The sequence below is a fragment of the Cuculus canorus genome, chromosome 4 (genome assembly GCF_017976375.1).
Source record: "Cuculus canorus isolate bCucCan1 chromosome 4, bCucCan1.pri, whole genome shotgun sequence".
NCBI lineage: Eukaryota > Metazoa > Chordata > Aves > Cuculiformes > Cuculidae > Cuculus > Cuculus canorus.
The window spans coordinates 38,407,222-38,434,807 of NC_071404.1; the positions used below are offsets into that span (position 1 = coordinate 38,407,222).

Genomic DNA, 27,586 nt, shown 5'->3' on the forward strand with positions numbered 1-27,586 from the left:
ACAAAACTCAGTTTGTATTGGGCAGTGACACCATTCTATACTCAGCAGTTACAGTAATGGAAAAAATGTGTATATGTAACTGCTGATGATTATAATGACTTTATGGTGTATAAATTAATTAATCCATTAAAAAAATCTGCGGAATTTAGATTACTCTTTCTAAAACTGGCCAAGAAATAAAGCCCGTCATGCCATAGGTTTAGAATAATACAATGTGCACAATGAAATATGGTATGTTTCCATTGCATTTATTTGATTTTAGTTGCATTTGAGTTAGTTTAATTTTAGATGGTCCAAGGTCTTATTTGTAAACATACCTAGGAGTTTGATTCTTATAATCTTCTCTGAATACTGTTTCTTGTATAATGCTATAAGAAATATACACTAGATATTTTCATTCAGTTTGGACAAAATAAGAAGAGACTCAGAGCTGGCATATATTAAATCTCTGTTTCATTATTAATGTCTATTTCAAGTATGTGCTGATGTAGTTCTAGTTTTGTAAGAAAAAATATTAGTCTAATATAAAATGAAGTAGCATGGAAAAGCAGTTGTACTTAAGAAGCAGGAGAAGTTATTTTAGCAAAAACCAATTACCTGCATTACCTGGTTTAGTACATGAAATTTTAGCTCTTATAATTATACTTTTGATAGTGTATTTTTGAACATGTATTAAGAGGGTAAATAAATGAATGAAAAATGCAGATTTGGAAAGAAACAGACCTTTTAAGTGGAACAAGTAAAATCCAAGGTCTTGGAACCTTGTCCATTATATTCTTTCCCGCTTACCAGGCTAGCAGGAGTGGTAGTGAACTCAATACTATGTACAGTATAAATAATCACCATATTTTGAGCAGCAAGCATCATGACCAGCTGATATTTTCTTTCCCCAGGACCAGTTGTTCCCAAGAGTGCGTGGCTGGAGCCATATGATCTTATCAACACATTTGAGAGCCCTACCCAAACACTGAGAGAGATTTTGCTGCAGCAATGACTGTCATAGAAGAAAGTCGCCCTTTTGCCCAGCAGCTATCCAATGTCTACTTTACTATACTTTCCCTTTTTTGTTTTAAACTTTTTGTGAAGATCAGCCTTGCTATACTTAGTCATTTCTACATTGTGAAAGGAAACCGTAAGGAAGCAGCAAGGATAGCTGCTGAATTTTACGGAGTTCCTCAAGGACAAGGTATATTTATTTGTACTTACTATCTTATCACTGCTGTTTGGGGTTTTTGTTGTCACTGTTTCTTTTCTAGGTAATTACTTATCTGCTAGCCTTTTCTTTATATTCGTTTTGTCAAATGATGAAGGTATTTTTTTTCTGTCGTGCTTGCTGTGTTTCTTTAACAAAAATTTTCTGAAGGAGTGTTGTTAGATTATTTAAGTTGGTGTTTGGGGGTTTTTGCTTGTGGGTTTTTTTTTTTGTTAATGTTAAGTTCAGAGTAAAACTGAAATATTACAGGAATGTCCTGTTAGGAGAAAGGCCTGTACTTAAGGTAAGTATATTTAACATTACCAAATACTTCCCAGACTAAGACTATTTCCTCAATTCCTTTGGAGGTTCCCGAGCTTATCTATGTGTGGTTGAAATTTTCTACACTTGGTATGTGATTGTTTTGCAACACTTTAGTGAAACTCATCCACATATTTCTGAGACTTATTTCTGTATAAGTTAAAGTTTTCTTATCGTAACTCGTTTGAGAAGATTTGGTCCTTCTGTACTTTGAATAAGTTAGTGTCTTGGCACATACCAGGTAGCTTGCTTACTGTTTGTCATGGTGAGGTTTTGGGCACATATGTGGAAAACCATAAACTTTACTGGCTTGAAAGCTCATGTGAAAATTCCTTTTCCTGTTTGCTCAAGCAGAACCTTGGGCACTACTGTTTCCACAAGCCCATGTGGTGAGCCAGTACCACTTCCATTCAGGCTTTTTCTGGGTCACAGAACACAGAAAAATCTTCTCAGTTGTGGTATCCTGGTGCGTGACTGAGACATGTTTCTCCGCAACTTGGGATCCCTGCTGCCTTGCTTGTCTTTATGCTTGTTCTGTGTACTCAGGGATGACTCAGGTTTGAGTTAGGCAATGGAACAGGAAGACCTGTCTTGCCTCTTTTCACCTTCACCACTCATCCCTAGGTACTTCTTGCAACTCGACACCACTGCGTCTTCATTTCTCACTGTCCACCTTGCAGTGTTTGGGTCTAGATTTATCACAGTCCTAAACACATGTTCAGCTAATGTTATGTAATCTGCAAATTTGGCTACTTGTAATTAACAGAGCCAGTCCTTGCTCTTTGGAATGCAAGTAAGGCTCTTCAAAATTATTGTTTTATCTCATATTTTCTACTCTTTGTTCTATTTGTTTGTTTTTAGCGGGGAGCGTGTTACTTTCTGAACTCACACCATGTTTTGGCACTTTTTTGTATTTGTGAAATACAATGCAGAGATACCTCAGTAGAGTTTATACAATACCATGTAACAAAATATGTTTGAAGTAATATCTAGAAGATGTACAATAATAAATGTTAACTACAGCATGAAACATTAAATGATAAAATTAAATACTGAGTATCCTTTTAATTAGATACTGTTCTGTGTTTTTTATTAAGAAACAGAGAAGGCTCAGCAGAAAACAAAAAAAAAACCCCACAAACCAGAAAATCAGCCTGTCATTGCCTAGTTGAAGTTTATAATGTTTCTAGAAGTAATTCAGGTTAGAGGAAATGTTAGTTTTAATTTTCTAGTTTTAACCTCATTTTGTATTCTTAAAATTCTAGCAGTGCTGACGTTTTCAGTTTGCTTATAATAGTAAAAATACTTTTTGCTATTATAATGGCTTGGCTAGGATAGGATGTTAGAATTCTGAAGAAAAGAGGCTTTGGAAATAAAGTGCAAGTAGACACAGCCATTATTTTGTTTACTGAATTGAGCTCTTGAGTTAAAATAAGTCTGTCTTTTATGGAGTCTACATAATTGAGGACATTTCAGGTACTTAGCAATAGTACTTAGTGAAACTGCTTTTATCAAACTGAAGGTATACAGGTCAGAGCAGGATTTGAGGCCTAGGGATCACACATTTCTTGTCTGACATCCTTCGTTTTGTGGCTTGTTCTTTGTTGAATACAAGGTAATAGCTTTACCTGTGTCATCTGCCTTCTGTGGTCTTGTCACTACATGTTAGTAGTGAAACAGGTCATATTTTTTTCCTTAATATTTCAGGAATATTTTCAGACTGTGGTTAGTCGCCAATCTACTGTGTTAAATCTATCCCTTGGATCTTGTATATATGTCAACAACTGGATAGGCATAGCATTCTAATAATTAATTAGAAATTATTATACTGTGTACATGACATTGAAATGCAAGGACTAGATCAGTGTTCAGCATCAGCTAAGAAAAGTGCATATAAAAGCTCTACAGGTTACGAGTCACATTAATTTGTTTACAGAGATGAAGTTGGAGTAAAGCTTTATTGATGTCTAATTCCCCATGTTAAACAGAGTGCTCCAGCTGAGACTTTATTAGTACAACTAGTGGAACTATTAGTTGTATGAAAGTGGAACAGTTAGGTCATGTGCCATATATATGATGCCCTGTGTAACGCTTCCTGGACCCATCTTCATCCACCCTCTTTTTTCTTTTGCCAACAGTAAAGCATTAAAGATATAGTCTGTATCTTTGTAGCCTATGAACTCCATATTAAAACAAAATCACTGTACTGTGCATTTGCTTTTTCCTCTAAGTATAATACTTTGTACTGGCCTTCGGCTAACTTCATGCTCTTGCTATCAAGACAACTTCTCCATTTTACTCAAGTTTGTTTTGAATTGTTTCCATCTAAGCAGTTGCAGCACCTGCAGTTTACTGTATTTTGTAAAGATAAATGCAATAGTATATCACCCGTGATACTGAAAAACTAAATAGCAACAAATGCAGGATAGAACTCTGCAGTCTTTTACGTTTGTTTAAAATTAATTAAAGACCTGTGTCTTAATAAACTATCAGAAGTCAGTGATCTTACTACCATAAAGGGATTAAATTACAAAGGGATCTGTTCTATCATAAAGGTCCCATTTACTGGATTATTTTTAACTTTGGCACGAATTTCATAAACGCTTACTCATATACACATACTTGCCCCATTGAATTGAAAGGGACTGATTAGTTATTTAGAGATAAATGCTTTGTTATCAGGGACTGTAGCTGGGCTGTAAATAGGTTATGGTGCCTAGCTTTTCTTTTTCTATTGTGTTGAAAATTTTATTCATGTCTTTTTAATGGAAAAATGTCATGGTGCTTATATGGTTATTCAGTTTTAAAATTCTGTGCTCTACAAACTGATGTACAAAACTGAACTAGCTTGCAAATTAACTTTGGGTATAATTAGTTCCTTATTAGGCTATCTGCAGTGACAGTGATGTGCACAGCAAAATTTCTTCTTGCGTTGTGTTTTCCAGACCTGTGAACTTAATAACAGCCATTTGTACAGGTGTTGCTGGATACAAACAAGAGGATCAAAACCAACCTTTAAACTCTTTGTACCGTACCACCTAGCTGGTCAGATCATGGAAGCACTCTATGTGTACAAGTGCTGAGTTGGAGCTTCAGCTGAGTTTTATAGTTCAATTGCTTTAGAATGAGGCAGTAACTCTGTGGTATGAAGTGATTTTGAGTGTGTGTTTCAAATTTTAGTAGTTAATTTATTGTCAGGTGTTTTAGGTCTCTAAGATATAAGCTCTACTGACAAATACTGGAAAGAGCTTGGTTTGCATGGTAGAGTCTGTACCTCAATGAATCGGATAACTCTATAAAAACCTGCATAGTTCCCATTCATAAAGTTTTATGAGGCAAAAAGAGTCTATTTTATTAAAATTAAACCTTATAGTTAATAACTGTGAAATTGCTTTTAGCTGCAAATGACACCCCTGAGGCATGAGGTGACATCCATCTTGAAAAGCTGGAGAAGTGGGCTTGTGAAAATCTTGTGAGGTTCAACAAGGTGAAGTGCAAGGCCCTGCATCTGCGTCAGGTCAATCCTCAGTATCAGGATAGGCTGGGGGTGAAGAGATTGATAGCAGCCCTACAGAGAAGGGCCTAGGGGTCCTGGTGGTTGAGAAGCTCAACGTGAGCCAGCAATGTGTGCTTGCATCCCAGAAGGCCAACTGTATCCTGGGCTGCATCAAAAGAAGCATGGCCAGCAGGTTGAGGAAGGTAATTCTGCCCCTCTACTGCGCTCTGGTGAGACCACACCTGGAACGCTGTATTGGAGCCCTTTGCACAGGAAGGACATGGATCTGTTGGAACGCGTCCAAAGGAAGGCCACAAATATGATCAAGGGCCTGGGATGCCTTCGCTATGAAGAGAGGCTGAGAGAATTTGGGTTATTCAGCTTGAAGCAGAGAAAACTTGAAGAGACCTTAGTGTGTCCTTTCAGTACTTAACAGGTGCTTATAAGAAAGATGGCAAAAACGTTTTTTAGCTGGGTCTGTAGCAAAATGACAAGGGGTAATGGTTTGAAACCACAAGAAGAGAAGTTTAGAATAGGTATTGGGAAGAAATTTTTTACGCTGAGGATGGTGAAACACTGGAGCAGGTTTCCAGAGAGGTGGAAGATGCCCCATCCCTGGAAACATTCAGGTTGGATGGGGCTGTGAACAACCCGATCTAGTTGGAAGATGTCCCTGCTCGCTGTAGAGGTGTTGGACTAGATGACCTGTAAAGGTACCTTCCAACCCAAACTGTTCTATGATTCTGCATATACAGATACCTGGAGTCTGATACACTAGCCCAGTAGATCTGACAGTATAAAATGCTTTTTCTTTAATATAATTATTTTTAATTATGTCAGTTACTTTTTTCATAGAATTTTTTCATAGAATATCGGTTTATGCATAACTATACTATTTGAAAGTAATATTTCAAAGTTATTTGAAAGCAGCATTTGTATAATTTGAGTATAGCTTCTCAAAATATATTATGCTGGTTTTGCAGAGCTGGGGAGGTGAATATGCCCTGATCTCTTCTAAGTTATTTTTTAAAATGTGTGCTTTTGAATGGACATAGCAAGTTCTAAGCTACCCATCTGCTGTATTTGCCTTGGACAGGCATGGTAGGAATGCTCAGTTCACTAGTTATTTCTAGTTGCCCTAAATTAAACCATCCATAGGACTGTTGTATTTCAAGTCTAGAGTCCCCATCTCCTTTTAGGACCATGAGGCTTCTAAATAGTATGAAGACTTCTGTTTCCTTCTTTTTCTTTACACTGGATGCTGCTTGGGTGGATCCAAGAAACTAGTCTGTTAAATGCAACTCATAAATGGGAAATAATGCTATGTTTTACAGAGGTCCTCTGTTTGGAAAGCTTGATTACATTTTGAACTGTCGTGAATGATTAGCGCAAAGTTCTCCTATTGTTTTATTCTAACAAGTTGCAATTGATAATGTCACTCAGCAACAGTTGTTAGGTAGAGAAGATAGGCATGAGGCATTTTCTGAACTTGCATTCCACAGAGATCACAGTTCTATTAATAAAAGCCATATAAGACCTCTACTAGCTTCCTGGATACAATAGAGATTCATTTAGTAACGACAGGAATATTGTACGGCATACCTATTCACCACACCACTTGGTGTAAGGCACCACATTTAGCAATTGTTTTTCATATGCAGCATGTAAGCTAATGGTGTAAAAATGCTTAAGATAGTGTGAATGTTCCTTTTGGAAACTTCAGAAGGGAGATTGTTTTGCTGGAGCTTACCATCTTCTCTCGTATGCTAAATAACTTTGCCTAGTGTGACAAATAATTGCCAAAGAAGAGTCATACTTCAAAATAAATCTGAAGAAGGCACTTGGTTAGAATTAAGCAAATGATACCACATATTGCCAAGATACCAGAGGAACATAATGTACCTTAAAGGGATTTTGGTAAGAATTATATGATGTGCATGTTCTTAAATTAACTCACATGGAAATCCCCTTCATCAGCTGATTTATTTTTCTGGATGAAATTAATAATGAACTCCAAACAAGTACAAAACTGATGTACAACTCTGATTTAGCTTAAAACCTGGGGTTTTAAAGGTATATAGCAATGAGACTGAAAGATAATCCTGGCACAATCTGCCTGCAAGGCCTTAAAGAGAACTGTTGTTAAAGAAAAGCCATTAGGAAACTCCAGTACTGATTGGGGCAAGCTCAAACATAAGTATGTGCATGGGTCGTTTTTCAGCGATGGGATGTAAGGCAACAAGGGACAACTAAAATAGCGTAGCTCCCTGAAGGTGATGTTCCTTCCTTCAGCTATAGACTTGTTATGGCCAGGGTTCTGCTAGTCACACTCCTGTCTTGTAGGGGGTGTTCTCAAACATTTGCAATGCAGGCAAGCAGCAAGTGAACTTTGGCAGGCTTAGATGATAGTGGCTTTGGGGGAATGCATTACGTGCCTAAGTAATGAGCTCTGTTCAGGATTGCAGCAATGCTGGCTGGTTGGTCATAAATCCAGTATGGTATGCTACATCTGTTGCACTAGTGGATGTTACTCTTTGCTATGTCTAGAATCTTTCTGGCAGTAGATACGATCCCTCTCTTTACGGCTATTCTCTTATGGTAACTGAGGATTCATCTGTGGTGCTCTGTACCACTCTCCTGCTGACTTTTGGTCTCATGCTTTGTGTTTTCCTTCTCTGTCAATATCTGTAGCCCAGACCTGCTTGGTAACTGATTTGACTAGATTTATCAGCATGACTGCTGTGATTTGTTTTACTTTAGCTTACGTATTGGCAAATATGTGTGTTACTGCTGCCTGTTTGCCTAAACACGTCTGGCGGGTACACATTGCAAATCCACAAGCCAAGAAATGTAGTAAGTGTTCTGTACTTGACTTCTGTGGGGGCTGAGATGGAGCCTTTATTATATCAGATTTTAAAATCTTCTCAGTCTTCTGTTCTGATTGCCAGCACCCAAGGATAAAAGGCTTAACAACTGTAAAAGTCTCAGGGGAAGAGGCAGGAAAATTATTAGCCATGCTGTTGCTGCTTTAATGACAATAATAATAGTAGTAACAATAATAATAATAATTTGGGTTTCCAGTGCAGAGGAAGTGACGTTACTGTAGAAAGAACAGGAGTGTAATAGGCTATTTTTAGTGCTTGAAGTGGCACAGAGAAATGTCGTTTTATGCTTAAATAGCTAATGACCATTTAAGTATTATCTGCATACCTGCTATCATTTATCAAGGTGTGGAGGACAGGGGGCTGGTGGTGACACCTGGGTAATGCCTGAGCTTCTTGTTGGCTACTACTGACTTGTATCATTGTGTTGACTGTGAAGTATGGCTTGATGCAATAATCTGGGTTTTTTTTATTTTCAGTCTTTTCCCTGTCTTGCTGTTAGAGCTCTATCACTGTAATTTTATGATGCATTTAAGTTCTTTGATTTTGAGCCAGTGCAGCAGGATTTAATATTGACCAGTTTCGCCTTTTAGGATTCTATGTTTTTGTTGGTAACCACGTTTCTGTAATTGTTTCTAAATTGCTTCACCTTGGCTTCTCCTACAGGGAGGAATGTTCAAGATCTCTGCTAGTTCATTTCTGGCAATGTCAAATGACAGGCAACTTCTTGGGTACTGGCACTGAGATGGCAGCGAACCTATCAATCTTTTCAGCTTCATGGTTGTAGTCTGTGGGTCATATCAGCTGGAAAAGGCAGTTTTAGTCCAGTTCCAGAATTTAGTAGGGTAGGTTCTATGCAGTCACTGTGACTCCATAATAATCCTGGTCAGAAAAGTAGAATGAATCTGAAAGTAGAGAACGCTTGGGGAAGCAAGGTGGCTCATCTGTGGACCAGGTTGAGGACTGCACGCAAAACACTGATCTGTGACATGGAAATACAGTGCAATTTTACCCAGTTTTTCCTAAGACAAAATACTGATGTTGGAGTTTGGACTGTATTGTATTGGGCTGCATCATGTGCTGAGAGGCGTTGGGTTTTTTTGACATTTATATTAATACATTTTGTGTGTTATCACAAATACATCCTTTTTTTCCTTAAGAAGTGTCTTCTTTCTTTCCATTTTCATTGCCAGCTGTTAAGGACTTCTGCCCCTGTAAACTCAGAGCTATTTGCAGATGTAGACATCTTGCAACTTACTGATACTACATTGTATAAAAGCCTGGTTAAAAAAGACTGTGAAGAAAATCACTTTGAAGTTTCCTTTAACAGTTCAACCCCTGGTTATAAAAGTTGAACTGCAACCTAGTGCTTTATTTAAAGCTTGCCTGCTAAGTTGAGTCAGAATTCCAAACTCATCAGTAAAATCCTCCAGTTCCTTTCTCTAAGAATGTAGTGTCTGCCCCTTCCTCTTGCTGCCTTTTTTTTTCAGGTAGCTGCGTTGCTTCCATGAGTCTGTAATCTAAATACTGTCCCTAATTGCTTGTGTGCCTACTGTATATTCTGTATACTTGGATATCTACTTCGATTTCTGGTTTAGGTTTGCTAGTGCATTTTGGAAGTGCGTGTCTTCTGAAGAGAAAAATCTGAAGAACACAATCTGTGTACCAAGCTGAAGTAGTTTCAAATGTTAATTACCTAATGAAGTTGAGAAAAACTCATTTTTATTTTGTAGGTAGTGTAAGCTGGTGCAAGGGTAGCTGACTTGAGGAAGATTACGTAGCAATTCCGTGTCAGAGATAGAAGTGAAATAGCAAGTTCTTCACTCATACTCCATGGTTTTAGCTGTATATTTATCCCCTCTGTATACTAACATCTCAAGCATATTTTTAATAGATTTCCATTTGATTTCTGATGTTGGTCTAGCTTTCACTTTTTTATTTATGGTTTTGATAGGAATTTTTAATAGCTTTTGCATGGAGGATGAATGGTTGTACTTGACAGAATTTAGTGCAAAGTTGCTTTTACAGTCCTGAATGGGATAAGCTTTGCCTTCTTCAAAGCATGGAAGACGATAATGCATATTTTCATGCATTGCATTCTGACGTCTTCCAAAGTATTCAAAATAACTTAATAATAATGAGTAGCAAGTGTCTGTGGAATAGAGGTGCTTTTCCTAGTACCCTTGCCTTGAAGGTGGCAGATTTTGGAGGGATGCTAATTCCATTGGTAGCTCATTGCTTCCTATGTAGTCCTCTGGGTAAGAGTGAGCAGTTACTGCTGACTCCTCTGAGGCTCTTCCTGTTTGAAGTTGTCAGTGTATCTGCTGGTTTCCTTGCTCCTGCAAGTCAGACTTCTGAAACTAATAAGTGGTGGAATTGGAGCTGGAATATCTCTGGAAAGCAAATTGTGTTAACTACTTTCAGGTTTGTACCACTCCCCTAGAAGGCCCTAGCTTTATTCTCAACTGACAATCTCACCCACAAAACTCCTTCAAAAAGATGTAGGTCTTGTGTTCCCAGCCTACTGTCAGTCTCTGCCCTGCAGTGACAGATGCTTAATCCTGATCTTCAGTGCCTTCTCCTGAAAGTCTTGGGATTCCATTCCAAATGGAAAGGAATTGTAAAACTGACATGAGCCTCAGTACCATGGCAAGTACAGAAATTGTCATTGGTTATTTCTTACTTAGATAACAGCACCATTATCTTTCTGGCAGACGCATGTATACATGTCCTTAGTAAGCTTTCCTGTTGATTCATCTTCCAGTATTTATTCATGTGAAGAGAACGTGACAATTTAACAAGTAATTCTAGTATTAAAGTGATATATTTATAATGTGCCCTTTTAAAATGAACCCTTTTGTGAAACCTATACCCAAGACTTACTTGCAGAGTCTGATTGCTCAATATGTGTAAGTGTTTATTTCAGCCTGTGAGATATTCTGGTTCATTCACCTAGGTAAAACCTGAGAAAAACAATTTTCTGAAAACAGTGTAATGTCTGGAAGAATGCAGTTTTTTTTCTCTAGTGAGAATAGCAGTAGTCCACCTGCTTCTGCTCTGCACAGAGTGTAGCACCATTCTATTGGGGCAGTTCTCGTGTGCTATAATTTGAAGGTAAAATTTGCAGCTGCTCCTCCTTTCCCTTACCCTACCTAACTATAATCTTGCCTCTGATTTACTCTTAAAGAAAAACAAGGATGTAGAAAATTTCATTAACTAACTGTGCATTTTTTCAACATCTTAGGCATTAACTTTTGTCAGGAACCTGAAAGGAATAGTATTAATGAAACCCAGTAATGTTAATTTCCTTTTAAAATGGCTAGGTTTTATATCAGCAGAAGAGGATATTGAGGAAATACTAGAAGGAAGTGGTGAGGAGGTAAAGGCTACAGCTTAACATATTATTAGTACAGAGAAATCACTGTCCTTTTTATCCATGCTGGAATTTTATTGTGGATTGCAGATTTCTTTTGTGTGTTGTCAGCATTATACATAGTAATAAACATAAAAATTCTGCTGCTGGTTGCTTGACCCTATTTTTGTTATTATTTTAAAAAATATTGATCTGTGCTGCTTCTGACAAGGCTACAGCCTTACTTTCATAATGAGATCAGACTTTCGACATGACCAGTGAAATATTTTAATTTGGTTTGGTAGTCAAACCACACTTTTATTTATTCCAGTTTCCAATTGACAGCTGTAGGATACCTCGTCTCCTATTAAAAACCAAAAAAAAAAAAATAACAGAAAAACCAAGAGACCCCAAAACAAACACAAAACTCCAGTAGTGCTTCATGGTTTCATGAATTCTTCTGAGTTCCAAGATCTATCTTAACTGCAAGTTACATATGAATAGAGCCTGATGCAGTAATAATTAGTGTTTATATTATTAAAAGAATTGCCATTCTGATAAAACAGCTTTAGTTTTTCTGTTCTAGATTGCTTGTTATTCAAGCAACAAAGCATTGAATACTTATGATTTAAGAATCTGTTTCTGGTTTTGGTGAAATGATTAAAAAAATAACACCTTCTTTCCATTTAAATCATGTAGTTAAGACTCATGCTGTAGCTAAGCTGATTCTTTCTCTGTTTTAAAAATAGAAAATGCTAGAGCAGTCCTTCCCTTCCCCCACTAGGTACTCACTAGTCCAAGCTAGTAAATGTTACTGAATGGATTTCAGTGTTGTAGCCACTCTGCAGTAAGTACAGCAAGATCCTTTATGAAAAAGCAAAAGGAGGAAAAAACGTAGTAGAAATCCATTTGTGGCTGTTCGTCAGACCAGAGTACCTGCACCAATGACAAACAGGCTTTCTTCAAGAAACAAATAATGACAACAAACACTGCTGTTCAGAGGAGCCAGAATCTCCCCAAAAGACGCCTAGAAAGTATAGGGGAGTGTCCTGCGAAACGAAAAGCTAGCTGGGGTATTCTGACCAGCCAAGGTTAGTATAGCAGCCATTGCAGAATCTGTGTACTGAAATATGCTAAGCTGACCCAATTTATGATGGTTGAGCTCTAAATTTTTTTTTTTAATTTGTTTTTATTATTAGTTTGGTTTTTTTCCTAGCTGTAATGTAAATGCATGCTGATGTTAGTGGCACTTTGTTGGCCTGCATGGGTTAACACAAGGATGTTGAAGCTATTTTTATTCTTTCTGCATGGTTATCAGCTGATCTAAAATATCTTTTCTTGTTTATCTGCCCTATTTGTTTTATGCAAGTCTTTAAGGCTTGACTTACCCTGACTTTCACTGTCCTGTCTCAAGGATACTGAAGGCTAATAGTTTACAAGACAGAACCGGGAAATGAAAGGAGGGAGAGGAGTAAACTATATAACTATATGTAAAGAGAAGTCTATAGGTAGCTGAAATAGGAGGCAGTGAAGGAACTACAAGTGACAGAATTATTGTCCTGTACGAGGATACTAAAGGCAAAGATACAATTGTAAGGGTTTGCATAAAGAAGTACTTAAGAGGTATGTAAGTTGCCAGTCACTTGATGTTTTCAGCAATGACAAATAAACTCTATTATAAAAGAAGTGTTTAGGACTGCTATTTTTGTGCCATATTTTCCTACTTTTTTCATAATACAAGTGGGTAAGTGGCAGCTTTGAGTGTACTATCTTCTACCCTCATATTGTTCACTGTTTGGGCTAAGATTTCCTGATGAACAGGAACTTTTATTTATGAACCTTTCAGCTAATTAAGTCAGTAGTTCCCCCTAAAACTAGGATGCTTGCCTCAGACCGAAAAGAAATTTTACAAAACTTTATCAATGTTAGCACTAGGCACTCCTTGGTATGGCTCAGGGTTAGGCTCTTTTGCTATTCTTATAAAGAAATAGCCACAGTTAATCAAGTTTTAAAATTGTCAAAATCACAGTAAAATTTGGAAAGTAAAATTTTCTGAGAATCTATCTTAACATAGTCTAACTACTTACAGCTTCTTTGTGATTGCCAGACTGAGTGTATATATTTATTGAGGGACATCTTGAAGTGCTGGGAGACTTCTGTTGCAGTTGAGGCTACTGGTTGTTGCAGTTAACCTGAAAAATAGCTATATCTAATATCAAATATCTTTTCTTCTGTCTTTATTCCCATCCATGGAAATATTCAAATGTGACTTTGTTCTTCAGGCACCCTTACAGAGCAAAGGAAGAGAAAGCCATACTGCAATGCAGTATGTAATCGAATATGCAGATTGGAAAATGGACTAAAAGTGATGCGAGGGGTGGAATATGTCATGATAAGATTTGGAAGAAGGACACAAAAAGGAAAAGATTTTCAGCCAACCGGCCTGAGGGTCTACAACCAGGCTATTTTACCAAAATTTCCTGCACACTAGTTCCAGCTTTGCAGCCCAGCTGGGTGTGCTCTTAGGGCTAGAGGTTAGGCCACGTGCTTCAGTCAGTCTCTGGCAGGCTGGGAAAATACTGAGAATTCTGAGCACAGCTTGGAGAAAATTGCTTGCAGTCTGGACTAAGGCAGAGATTGCATTTGAGGAGCAAAATTATTCCAAGCGAAAGTCCTCCAGAGTCTGAAGTTTGCTCAGAATGTCTGTATGCCTTTTCTGTCACCTCTTAGTTGGGAAGACCACTGAAAAACCCTTACTCTGTTTTAGTGACTTGTCTAAGGAAATAATAGCAGAAGGGTGCTACTAGCTGCTCCACGTACTTGAATCAAATCTGATGTAGGTCTAACAGATGACTGAATTTAGAGGTTGATGTGATTTTATACCTTGGTACTCTAGCTATGGCTATTGCCATGGCACGGAGTTTACAAGCTACTTTCAACTAGAAAAACATCCAGCCAGTTGTTGAACCTTCAGGAAGATGGGAGAAACAAACTGTGCATGAGTAATGGAGAGGGGCGTTATTACTGTGCTTTCATGTGGTGAGAGGAGCGTGACACACTTCTGTGTACGCAAGGCTCGCCACAGAGCCAGCAGCAGCAACTGCTGCTGCAGTCGTTGTTACCATTGCTTTCACGTAGGGTGATGCTGCTTCTGTTGAGAGCCGAGCGAGCCAGGTTTGGATATTGCTGTTAGGAATTTTTAGTGCTGTTTAGTGGCTCATGTTTCTGTGTAAAAACTATGTTAAATTGCTATGCCAAAGCACTCAAAATTTAGGAATTGTTAAAAGTAATGTTGCCTGTGCCAAGCTTATTTGGCTCTCTAACAGTTTATAATCCAGTATTTGACAACACAGTCACATACTGTACTTTTCCACAAAGCCCCTACTTACTTTGATGTGTAAGGTGGCTGATATTCTGAGAATGCATTTGGTTTATACTCAGAAAAAAAACCCCCAAAAACATGTTTTCTGAGGTGTGGCAAAGGTTAGAAGGCATATAGTGAATGGCAGGGAAAAAAAAGGTGAATGTTTTAATGTCCCTAAAAGCAAATTCTGCTTATCTTTGTGCTGTGGCACCTGTGTGTTCTAAGACAAGTCCTAAGCTAGAAGTTTCTTGACTGATCATGGTTATTATTATCTAAGGCTGAAATTTCAGAAGCTCAGAGCTCTCATGACTATATTCAAATTAGGCTTTCAGTGTACACTCTAGTGCTTAACTACTCAGGAAAAAAATAGCTATTAGATTGGTTTTAAAATTTAAGCATTAAAACTCTGTTTTGGTTCCTTAGTTATAATATGAATGGATGATTTGAAGACAGAGCAAGGGTTTTGAAGTACTCTTCTGTTATTGGGAGAATACCATGGAAAAGGCAATATAAAACTAACAATGCTATAGTAATTTTATAGTTTGGATAGCATCTCTTAAAGAATGAGAGATCTTACTAGATATGGAGATAGAAAATAATTTGAATGCTAACTCATTCATTGAATACAACACTGGAATGGCAAAACTGAAGTATGGTCATATAACGTGGATGCATCATAAGCAAAAGTGTGGGGAGAGTAAATTTGGTTTGAATGGTTTTCAGGACTAGGAAACCATTAACATTTGCATTTGGAATGAAACCCCAAATTTTGAAGGTCTACAGGAAGGTAAACATTTGAAAGAATATTTCATTTTTCATATGCGTACGTTTATGGATTTATGAGTGTATATTTGGTTTTTTATATAATTTTCAGTCAAATGAAAACAAAGATTATGTGAAATATTGAAATGAAATATTTAAACATCACTTGAACCACATCTTCTTTCTCATGCATATTTTAATTATCTCTAGCCTAAATTCTGATTCTTTTGGAGTTCTTCGGTGTTGATTGTTGGAGTTTCATTTGTTAAAAAGAAGTGGCTTCAGTTTTGCTGGTCATATCTAATCATAGCAGTTAAGCGCCACGGATGCATTTCTTAACCTTTAATCATTGACTTAAGATTCTTTTCAATAGTTTTTATCATAAAATATAAATTAAGTAGTTGACACACTTCATCCTGCAAGGGGTTTAGACAAATGGGTAATTTTATAGTACCACAGTAAAAATCTGTTAGAACTTAATTATGTATACAAAATATCAGGCAATTTTAACAACGGGAGTGAAGTAAGGCGGTTGATCTCGGAACTGTAACATTGCAGAATTTTTCTGTTACAGCTACTGATCTGGTCTGTTGTTTCAGTTACCCCAAACTGAAACACTCAATACATCTTGAGGAATGAAAGGTAACAGTGATGAGCTTAATACATAGCATTTGATAGTTCTGCGGAAATAAATATTAGCTACACCACTTTCCAAATAGTCTGTGTTTCTCATCTCCCAGTAATGAACTGTAGCAGGCTTCTATTTTCAGTTCTCTGATGATACTGCTTCTTCTGAGAACTGGGACACCATCTATTTACCCTTAGAGCAGTGTTTATTCTGAAGTGCTGAGCCCTGACATAAATCTTCTCCTAGTGAAGTCAGTGCGAGGGCTTTAGTTAATTTCCAGTCCTTCCTGTTTTGACAATCCAACTTTTTAATATACCTTTTAAACTAGTGGGTTTTTTTCTTTGTTGTTCAGGTTTAGGTTTTTTTAGTTTTTTTTTGTTGTTGTTGTTCCTCTTCTTGTTTTTTTTTTTTTTTTTTGGTGGGTTTTTTGTGTTTGTTTTTTTTTTTTAAAGATTATGCAGATTTCTAGAAAGGATGAGGAGACTAGAGATAATGGCATTTATATAAATATTTTTACTTAACGTTTTACTACTATGATCGTAACTGCAGGAGTGACTCACAGCTAATCACAGGTAGTAAAGGAATGAAATCTATAGGAAAATGTGAAGGGAAAAAAACATTAACGATTTTGAGATGGAATGAAGTCAGAATTGCAAATCCCTATTTTGGTGGATTTTAACTGCTGAAAATAGTTATCAAAACCCCAATTTAACAATAAAAGAATTGTTTATAAGATAATTGAGGTAATAGTGAGCTGCTAAAATAAAACCAGTTCAGCATACAGATCAAATAGCATTTGAAACATGTTCAGAATTTCTTTGCTTATCTCTTTTCTGAGTATATTATGTGTAAATAATACACATTATTTATATTATAATACACATTATTATTGTAAGTAAAACAACATATGAATGGTTGACAGTGCTTCCCTTACAAGTTATGTACTAATACTGATTTTTGCAGACACAAAACCCTGTGTCTCATTGCATGAGGTTAAAAATTGAGTTTGTCTTGCAGTTCTTATTCAGCTCAAGGTTCTGTTGATCCTCTTGTGAGTTTCTCTTGTGTTGAAATTCACTTAATTGTCTTGGAAGGCAAATTCAGATACTGTCACTTTGAAAAGTTGTTATGTTAAAATAAGAAACGTGAAAAATAAACAAAAAGACCATAGTCCTTTAGCATAAGAAAAGCAACTGGCAACTTGTATATGCTCATATCTTCAAAGCTGTGTTTACTGAAGGGTGAAAGTTCATATTACAGTGAGCTACTGATCTCCTTCCAAACATATCTGGAGTGTGTCAAGAACAGGCCTAACTAGCAAGAACGGATTTTTGTTTGTTTTATTTTCCAGATTGAAAGAAATGAGTAGGATTTATAATTGCAATTGGCTGGAAGTGCCATGGGGAGATGGAGATTTAGGTATTGTATGATACTTTGTTTTTTGTGGAGTTTTTTTCAACTTTGCCTGTTAATACAGTGAATGTTTTCTTTCTTGTTCCTGTTTACAAAGCAGTGTAGGCTGACCTTCCTGGTAAACTAGACACCAAAGAATTTGGAACTAAGTGACTTCTAAATATAGTTAGAGATACTTTGTATTCCTCATCTGTCAGAAACTACATCAGTAGGGAATTAATGCATTAACAGTTGTGGAATACGCTTTGTTTGTAAATACTGCTGTTACAGACAACAAAGAAGGAAAAAATAGCCTTTTAAGTGAGAGACATAGCAAGTTTGTAAATTAGCGGAAAGCTGCAATTTAGTCAAAGAATTTATTGTAAGACACCTTTCGTGTTTATTTATGATACATATTTATTCTGAACATATTTTTATTCCTGTGGTATTTAATGATGAATTACTGTGTTTATCAATAAATCAGTTGGAATGTGAAAGTTTTTCCAAACTTGGTTTGCACAAAATTATTTCTGCAACATTTTGCTTGTATTTCTTATTTTTAGTAGAGAAAGCATTTTGTATTTAATGGATTTAGTAGAATCAGCTCGCTGCTGGATGTTGCTACATGAAGATGAGGTTATAAGGTGGGTCTAGGTGCAAAACAGAGCTCATAATGGGATCTGGCATAATTTGATTCTAAAATGTCACTGGAGTAATGACATTGACATTCTTCTAAGCAATCCAAGAGTGAAGAAGGTGAAGGAAAGAAAGGCGGGGAAAATGTTACTTTCAGATCCTATCTGTGTCTATGGCCTATTTAGAGTTATACATAGCTACAAGAATGTCCAAAGCGTGACTGTATTTAATGGCATAAAAACTTAATGACACAGTTTTATTAGATGTTTTTCTGTATAATAGCTGTGGGTTTTGTTTTTTTTTTTCCTGTTAATCTGGGAGTAGGATAAACTGTCAAGAGAGAGAAGTTTTCATCTGTAGAGACAGGGGACCAAAATTTCAAAAGCAGCCTCTAAATACAGCTTTTAATTATTTTTTGAGGAATTCTTTGCAGCTCTCAGCCCCAGAACTTAATGGATCTAATTCATTTGGATTAGAACAACTCGAGTGTTGGTTCAGATACTACTGCAGAAGAAGGAAAACATTGCTCAGAATTCTCATAATGATTGCACATTATGAGATGTTAATGTACAATTAACATGTCCAAGCTTAAATGTATCTGAGCTTATTGGGATGAAAAGATCAAGGTCAGGTCACTTTAAGATTTCTGTGCTTGGTTTTTGTAGTATAATACCTGTTAAAATCCCAAATCACTTTGTGTACAGGTTTTTTAGCTGTTATATTGACTAGCAATAAGTGTTGAAAAATATTACATTTAAAAAATCTAAAGTAAAAAGTGTGATGAAGGACATGTGTGCATATACCTACACATGCACATACGTGATCAGAGCTTACTGCAAATAATTTTAAAAGTATTGGTAGCTGAATATTGCCCACAGATGAAGGAGTACAGGGAGCTTCACAGATACTGGATAGTCTCGCATAATAGAAATCTCCATGCATTTTTAACATCAGGTTTACAAAGCTTTAATTTTCTATGTTTTTTTGACTTCTGTGATCAGCTTTATATGGTCTTACAATAATTGAAATACTCAGTTGTGCTTTTGTTTTGCTGAGTGTTTTATCTCAGTAGCTTCCAGTAGTGCTAAGTTCCACAGGTTAGTTGTATGTTCTGTGAGAAGATAGTCTTACATCTGAGTAAGTTTTAGTTTCATTCACTTACACTTCTAGGAAAATGGAGGTTTTTATCTCAATTTCCATATTGTGCACTATTTTGTGTTTTGAACTATGCCCTGATTTCTTTCAGATTGAGCAGTCTTAACCTTTTTGGTCGTTTTGCATGCAACTTGAGGGGGTAATTAATTGTAACCAAAAGTGTACTTTCTGAAACAGGATAGTGGACAGAAGGGGTCCAGTAGGAAACCGAAACAATTTCTAGTGAGTAGTTTCTTTAAAGCTTAGATTGATGATTGCTAGTGACTGAGCAATAGCTTTCTCATTTAAAGTGTGTTGCCTTGTCACTAAAATGCAGTAACTGGCTTTGCAGGCAGACCTAGTCCATTGCAACAGACAAAATCAAACGTTTACATACTGGAGGTTCATCTGTTATTGTTACCAATTCATTGTACTTACCTAATTGTCTCTGTGATTCTTCAGGGATTTTGGGTGGCTTGATATAACTTGCTCATTTTACAGTTCCAGTGATTTTCTTCTTACAGGAATAAATAATGGTAATTCATAATGTATTTTGGAGATGGTTCTTCATTGCATGATCTCACAAATTTGATTTGCAGAATTCATACAATAAATTGGTATCAGCTATGCCTGCAACCCTGTGTGATTAGAAGGGACCTGTCAGTGGCCAGTCTTCTAGAGGAAAGGGCAGGTTCTTCGTCAGGAGCCATAGGATGACTCTGGGAGTTCAGGCAGGGTATGTGTGTGAAGGCAGAGTTGTTGGGTTTCTTCACTGCACTCCCCCCTTTCTTTTTCAGGGGTGATAAATAAATGAAAATAAATGCCAAATATTTACATTAAGCATATCTATCTACTTCTAGCCCTAATAGCCTCTGAAAATGAGAACTTAGGCATAATATCCTATTTGTACCATAGCAATATTTTTAACATGATTCTCACTGTATTTGTCTGTTTGCACTTGTGTAGTACCTGCACATTAATCTCATAATACATAAGGACTTCCATATTGATGTTGATATACATCAGCTTTTCAGGACTTCTTCAAGCAGGTTTATGTCTGGTTTAAGTTCAAGTATCAGTTTCTTGAAGTCTACAAATTTCTATAAGCCATCTGCAAAAATAAGCGTGGTTGGTTGTTTTTGAATGAACAGTGCAAAAATAGAAGTGGGAAATATGGCAATTGATGAATTTATTAAATCAGATTACTGAAATCAATATATCAATATTTTGTTCTTTGTACCACATAATCATTTATTAGAGATGTTAACTGTTAATAATAGAGATGTTTTTATTGTCTAGAACCTCATAGTTTGAAATAGTCTCTAAAGAGGAAAAATTAATTTCATAGGACTGTTGACTTCATTCTGTGCATTATGTTTTCTGCTTTGCTCTGTGCATTCCAAAATCCTTCTAATTCAAATGGTTTACTCAAGAAATGTTGTTATTATATAGGTTCTTGGGCAGATCGCTCACCTCTGCATGAGGCAGCCAGTCAAGGACGTCTTCTTTCTCTAAAGACTTTATTGTCACAGGTGAAGACCGTGTTCTTAAAATTGCTTTTATTTTAATGTTACTTAATTTGTCAGACCAGGTGATTAATGTAATGCTTTGCTTTTTTTCACTCAAATTTTTCACAGCAATACACATTTAGGAATTTTTAATATAATAAGATGCAAGTTAATATTTAAAATATTTCCCCAGTATGTTTTAAATCAGCTACCCCCCTAATTTTTTTACCAAAGCTGTATCTAAATGTATATCAGTCTTCTCCTCTTGCATGGTATAAATCAATGTAGTTTTAAGACTGCAAGTAAATAGAGCTAGTCAGGAAGGTACTTGTTGGGTGGAAAAATCGCTGAAAGATTCTGCATTTTGTCTGGTTGTGATTTAAAAAAAAAAAAGAATTTTTTTAATAGCAAAGAGAAAGACTATAAACCACTAAATGTTAATATTACAGTATTGTCATGTTAGTTACTACAATACTGAAAAAATATACTATAGAATACATTTGATGAAATCCAGTAGATATAATTATTAGTTCTTAAGAATCAAACAACATCTACTGCAGAAAATTTCAAGGACGTGATGGATTTTATCAATCCAAAAATTTCCTTGCTAATTTTCATGACTTTAGATATTTCAGACCTGAAGTCGGAGAATCACAGGACAATTTAGAATCAGGGCCTTGTTGAGTTTTAAAGATCACCAAGACTGAAGATGCACCAACCACTCTGCTGTTCCAGCATTTCACTGTCCCCAAACTGAATTTTTGTTTCCATATAACTGAATGGCATTCACCATGCCTTTTGTCCTATCACTGTGCATCTCAACAGTCTCTTCCCATGTTCCTTATACCCTTTATATCCTGTTCCTATTTCTTATTTTAAAGAAAAGAAGAACTGACAACTTACTTCTATACTGTTATAAACACTGGTGAAAGGTTCTTATTACGCTCACTGAAAACTGGTTTATTGCAAGTAGAGTTTTAAGCCTATTTAGAGTATTGTGAGCTATTCATTTGAACAGTAGTGTGAGGAAATGACTTTTAAAACCTCTTATATGGTCTTTATATGTCATTCATATCTTGTTTAGGGTTACAATGTAGACACGCTAACAATTGACCAAGTAACTCCTCTTCATGAAGCCTGCCTGGGAGATCATGTAGGATGTGCAAGAATTCTTCTTGAAGCAGGAGCAAATGTAAGTGTTGTTTTGTTTGTTTGTTTTTTATATGACGTCCAATGCTAAGACAATATACCTAGTTGATTGTGTTGACCTCCTTTAATTAAAATAAGATGCTGTCTGAAAACTAGCAAAGGAAAGTGATGGGACAAAGAAACATCATCAGAAAGATGTTAGGTCAAAAGAAAAAAACTAACCTACTTACATATGTGTAAGAGCAGATAGCAGACAGAAGAAGAGTAACAGGGAAGTTGATGGGAGTTGGGCAGACACTGAGACGGAGTAATGAATTGGAGAGAATCTGCTAGCAGTATGTCACCAGCCTTATTTCTTCTTTGAATTTCATGACTTTATTTCTCTTCTAAAATACAGAATGCATCTCTCTACTGGTTTCCTCTTGCTCTGAGTGGCTTGTTCTTTTAATCTCCAGAATGTCTTTTGTCACACTGCACCTGTGTGCTCTTAAGAGTCTTTGATCCAAGTGCAAAACAGCACTGGCTTTTTTCCATACCCCTGACACAGGCTGTCTATCTAAAGGAGACTTTACAGGCCGCTTTCACCACAATCTCTACTGACAACAGAGTTCAAAAACGTACATAGATGTTTCCAAAACCAATTACTCTCCCACTTCAGCTAGCACAAGCTTTCTAAAGATCAAAAATTCTAGATACTATAGACAAAACAAAAAATAAGAACAAATTTAATTTTCCTATCTGAATTTTTTAGTACTTTTAATTGTTTTGGTGGGTTTAGGGAGTGCACAGAAGAGGATAGGCCAGCATCCTGGAAAGTGCACTCTCCTAATACCTAGGCTCCTTCCCTTAGTAATATTAGCCCTTTCAAATTTGCCTAGTTTGTGTCCCCATTCCCTCACACTGGGAATGTTCAGTTAACCAGTGAGGTGGTGAGGTTCACATTAAAACACCAAGCCCATACTATTAGCTTTGTCTTCATCTTCTGAAATGTAGTGGGACCCGTTCCTTCCCATGGCAGGAGGACTGGAACTAGATGATCTTTAAGGTCCCTTTCAGCCCAAACTATTCTATGATTCTATGATTAAAGCTACAGAACAAGATGGCAAATAATTCTCACATTTAATACAGAATTTGCAATCTTGGCAGAGAGAAGGTCCTTATTATACCATCACTACACAAAGTGTAGATTTTCTGTACCGATGAAACAAGCTAAGTGCAATCAATGACTTGGAAAATTATTTACTGTCCAGATGTTAATGTGTGCTCTTTAGTATTCCAAGTGTATTTTGGTTTATTCAACATAGCTCAACAAGAATAGATTTCAGCTGAGGGGTGTGAGAGGAATAGAGTAGCACAGGGACTGATCAGTTAAGCTACATTATTCTAACTGGTAAATTTTTTTGTATTTTAATACAATTTCTAACTATATCCTGTTTTAAAATTTGCCTTTCAATTCTGTTCTTAAATGGGTTTTATATATTCTAGGTAAATGCTACAACGATTGATGGAGTGACACCACTCTTTAATGCATGTTCAAGAGGCAGCGCAGCATGTGCTGAGCTCCTGTTAGAGTACGGTGCCAAAGCTCAATGGGAGTCCTGTCTTCCGTCACCAACTCATGAAGCAGCCAGCAGAGGTAAGAAATTACCTGCTGAACAAACATGGAACAGTTGACAGATGTCTTAATAATAGTCTTAAAAATGCATCCAAGTTTGTCTATGAGAGAGGTTACTGAAATTGAGCAAACTCTGTCATGCTTTCTACTGACAGGTCACAGTGAATGTCTGGAGGTGCTGATATCCTGGGGTATAGATGTTGACCAAGATCTTCCTCATTTAGGAACACCTCTATATGTAGCATGTGTTTCACAGCAGATCCATTGCATTCGAAAGCTTCTTTATGCAGGTATGTCATGATTTAAATAAAAATACTACTGGTTTGTAAAATAAGCATACTGTACTCACCTTTGAAGTGAGCTATGCTCAGTCACTGGAATTAGAACCCTTGCTTGCATGACTCTACTTCTAAGTTTATTCTGTGATGCGTATTTTCTTATAATAACTTAGTATGTCTAATTTTTTTTTTGTGGCATAGCAAGTATATGAGGGGAAAAAGGAAGCAAGAGCAATAAGAATGGGTGTTCAAAATTTTCAGTAGCTATTACAGCATTGTAGATGTTCATTTTCTTTAGGAAAAATAAAGGTAAAAAATCAGCTTGAGAAAGGAATTCTATATAGCAATCATTGAACTTTCAACAGAACTTTTATTAGCAATCAAGTTCCACTGTTTAGGGATTTAGGAAGAAAAGTTGGTACAGAAGCCATTTTTTTTTGTCTCACAAGATCACTATCGCTTTCTTAAGAAGTTTGGGTTTTTCTTCTACTAGAATAATCCAGAAAAATTTTCGGGCAAACACAGTTTTAGTGGGATTAACATCTTGCCTATAAGGGAAGTTCTTCCATACTAGCTAGTTTTTGTTTAACTCTTGTATGTATATTTTTTTTCTTGAATATGAATGAATTACTGCAAATTAGTCCATTTTAATTTAAAATAAATTAGCAATTCCTTATTAATACACAAGTGTAATAGTTAGAATTCTGTGGATTGGGAGAATTACTGATTTTGGTTATTTCTCCTATTAGCTTTCTTGACTGTGTACCCCACCTTAATTAAAATGTGGTCCATGATGATGACAGTCTTATTTCAAATGCTGTGTGAGCTTCAACACATGAAAAACTATAAAGTGTCCAAGTTTGCTTCCTTCTTGAGTTGGTGTACTTATAAAAATATAAAGACTAAACTTCAGTTTAATGAGCGTTTTTATAGACTTAAATAAGGAAAGTATATTTTTATGTAGTGCAGATTTTCTTAAGCATACTTTTATATAATCAGGGCAACAATGATGTCCACCTAATCTAATTTGATTTTTCCTTTCCTTCTTTTTATAAAACATTTTTCTTCAAAATCTAGTTGTTAATCCTAGGTACTAAAACCTAGGAAAAGTACATGGGTTCAAAAAAACTCACATATATGATTAGCTATAATTGCTATGCAATAAAGTTAATAGTGTCTTGCACTGTGGCATTCTCAGACAGCTGAGGTTTGTTTTGGTTTGGTTTTTTTAACATCTTCTTTACTCAATGACAATTTTAATAATAATTTAATTTACATTTCTTTATCTGGATCTGCCCACCAGGTGCCAATGTGCAGAAAGGAAAGCATTTGGAAACTCCACTCCATGCTGCTGCCCAGCATTCTAGTACAGAGATTGTAAATTTACTCCTTGAATTTGGAGCAGACATAAATGCCAAAAATACAGATTTTGAGAGGCCTGTTGATTTAGCTGCTCCGAGCAGTTTAGTGGAGAGACTGCTGCTCCTCCATGAAGGTAAGTTTTTGCAACTATGACTTGAATTCTTAAACCCTACCCTTCTTAAATTCTTAAAACCAACAACCCAACCAACCCATGCTATAGAAGCTAACATTGTGCTTTATTAAATGATTATATTAATAGTTAGGTAAATCCTTTCTAACTATAAAAATAGCCAGTAATATTTGTCTCAGGCCACAGCCTGTTTACCAAGGAGCATCAGAATTTATAGAAGCTGAAAATGTTATTATATAAGTATAAGAAGTCTCATTTTCTGAACTTTCTTTACTGAATTATAAGTACTCAAGAAATAGGAGTCAACACTTAAGATTTCCCTAAAACTCCTAAAGGTGTGTTGCCTTAGCGAGAGAGAATATACCAAAGAGAACTTGATTTGTTCAGACTGACCTATGTACAGTGTGAAAGAAAGCCACAAGACCAAATGGGAAACAAAGGGAGAAACTATTGAAGTAAATGTGGGCATCTCTTCAGAGGTTAACCAACAAGTAGCTTTCCTCCAGAAAACATCACTGTAGACTGAATGCTGTTTAAAACCCCTCTAAAAACAGTTGGTTATCACAAAACTACCAAGGGTAGTAGGATTTGAACACAGCAAAGATGTCAATAAATTAGTGTGAAATGTGTATGATTTTACTGCCCAGAGAAAACAGAATCATAGAATCATTAGGTTGGAAAAGACCTTAGACATCATCAGCTCCAATCGTACCTGTCTACTACTAAATCATGTCCACAAGCACCTCATCTACCCACTTTTTAAACACCTCCAAGGATGGTGACTTAACCACATCCCTGGGCAGTCTGTGCCAGTGCTTGACAACCCTTTCTGTGAAGATATTTTTCCTACTGTCCAGTCTAAACTTCCCCTAGCACAGCTTGATGCCATTGCCTCTTGTTCTATCACTTATCACTTGGGAGAAAAGACCAACACTCACCTCTCTGCAACCTCTTTTTAGGTCGTTGTAGAGAGCAATAAGGTCTCCCCTCAGCCTCTTCTCAAGGCTAAACAACCCCAGTTCCCTCAGCTGCCCCTCGTAAGACTTGTTTTCCAGACCCTTCACCGGTTTCATCGCTCCTCTCTGGACAAAGCAAGTTAGCAGTGTGTTATAGTAGGGAGATAGATAGTAGGGAGTGGGGAGGCCTCAAGGCACAAAGGCATTACCATGAACTAGTTAAGACCACTAAGCGTGGTCCAGGATCTCAGAGTATTTTGTCTGCTTATTCTTTTTGCAGAGATGCATTGATAGTATAGCTCGTGCCATAGCTTGTATTTGACCTATTCTATGAATAATAGAAAAAACCAAACAACAACCCTGTCAAGTTATTGGTATCTGATATTTTCTGGGAGCAGGTTTTTAATCTAAAATCACAAATTATTTGCTCACCTGACCTCACTTTTCTTGAATATTTCCTGAATTATTAGTAAGGTTTCAGCAGCCTTAGTCTTTATCTTTGAGGGCAAGAAGGCAATGAAGGGAAAGGAGGAAAGGAAACGGATAAATTTGCAAAATATGAACTATTTTTTAGAAATCCCATTACTTTCCAAGACTGTTTTGCAACAAAGTACTGGATTTTAGAGTTGTATAATAAAACTCTTTTCTTTTTTCTTTGCAGCCACACCGTCTTCTCTTTGTCAGCTCTGCCGACTATGTATCCGAAATTACATAGGAAGAGCTAGACTGCATCTTGTCCCACAACTCCAGTTGCCAACAATACTGAAGAATTTCTTACAGTATAGATAACATAGATTAACCTTTAGAAACTTGAATAACAAGTACTTTTTCTTCTTTCTGTTTATTGTACTTTTTATCTAAAGAACTGCTGGGCGGAAAAAAAAAGCCTTTTGCATATTACTTAAAAAAAAATACATTTAACTTTGACAACTGCTGTTTGTGTATAGTAATAATTGGGAGCCATTCAGCAACTGGTACCAAGGTGCTAATAAGGCTGAATTGAATTGAGTGTGCTGGTACTCTGCGAAATGATTGTACAGCTTCAGCTTAACACTTACTAAATAGCTTTAGTGCTGCTAATTTTAACTGTATTTATACTTTTAAAATATTTGACACATGTGAAACACGAAGAGTTTCTTCATTAGTATTTGTTAAGTTTGTCCATTGGGAGTCATTGTTTTATGTGTTTTTAAATTTCTATTATGTGTTTACCTAAAAATACTTGGTGATAGGTACACTATATACATTGATATAAATAAAACAAATAGCTGTGAGTTTTTCTTCTTTTTCTTTATATATAGGATTTATTAATGACAGTGAAAAACTTCCTTTATTTTTCCTCACTGTTTGTGCTGTGAATTGGAATTATGCTGCAATGGATATAACCACAAGTTTTTCAGCTATGCACAGTTTATAGATTCTTTGTCTA

General features: G+C 36.4%; 1 protein-coding gene across 4 annotated transcripts; it reads left to right on the top strand.

Moving 5' to 3' along the window:
• The first annotated feature begins 895 nt into the window (after window positions 1–895).
• ASB5 (ankyrin repeat and SOCS box containing 5) lies at window positions 896–27,344 on the top strand. 4 transcript variants are annotated; one of them, XM_054064597.1, is made up of 8 exons: window positions 12,293–12,334; window positions 17,349–17,416; window positions 20,612–20,691; window positions 21,752–21,859; window positions 23,302–23,452; window positions 23,587–23,721; window positions 25,013–25,204; window positions 26,819–27,339. In XM_054064597.1, exons 2-8 carry the CDS (start codon window positions 17,359–17,361, stop codon window positions 26,944–26,946), a joined length of 852 nt encoding a protein of 283 aa, XP_053920572.1. In that variant the 5' UTR covers window positions 12,293–12,334; window positions 17,349–17,358; the 3' UTR covers window positions 26,947–27,339. The 4 variants fall into 4 exon arrangements, with proteins under 4 accessions (XP_009563981.1, XP_053920571.1, XP_009563982.1 ...); XM_009565686.2 differs by lacking the exons at window positions 12,293–12,334; window positions 17,349–17,416 and adding an exon at window positions 896–1,186 and having other exon boundaries at window positions 26,819–27,338; XM_054064596.1 differs by lacking the exons at window positions 12,293–12,334; window positions 17,349–17,416 and adding an exon at window positions 7,699–7,862 and having other exon boundaries at window positions 26,819–27,342.
• The last annotated feature ends 242 nt before the right edge of the window (window positions 27,345–27,586 follow it).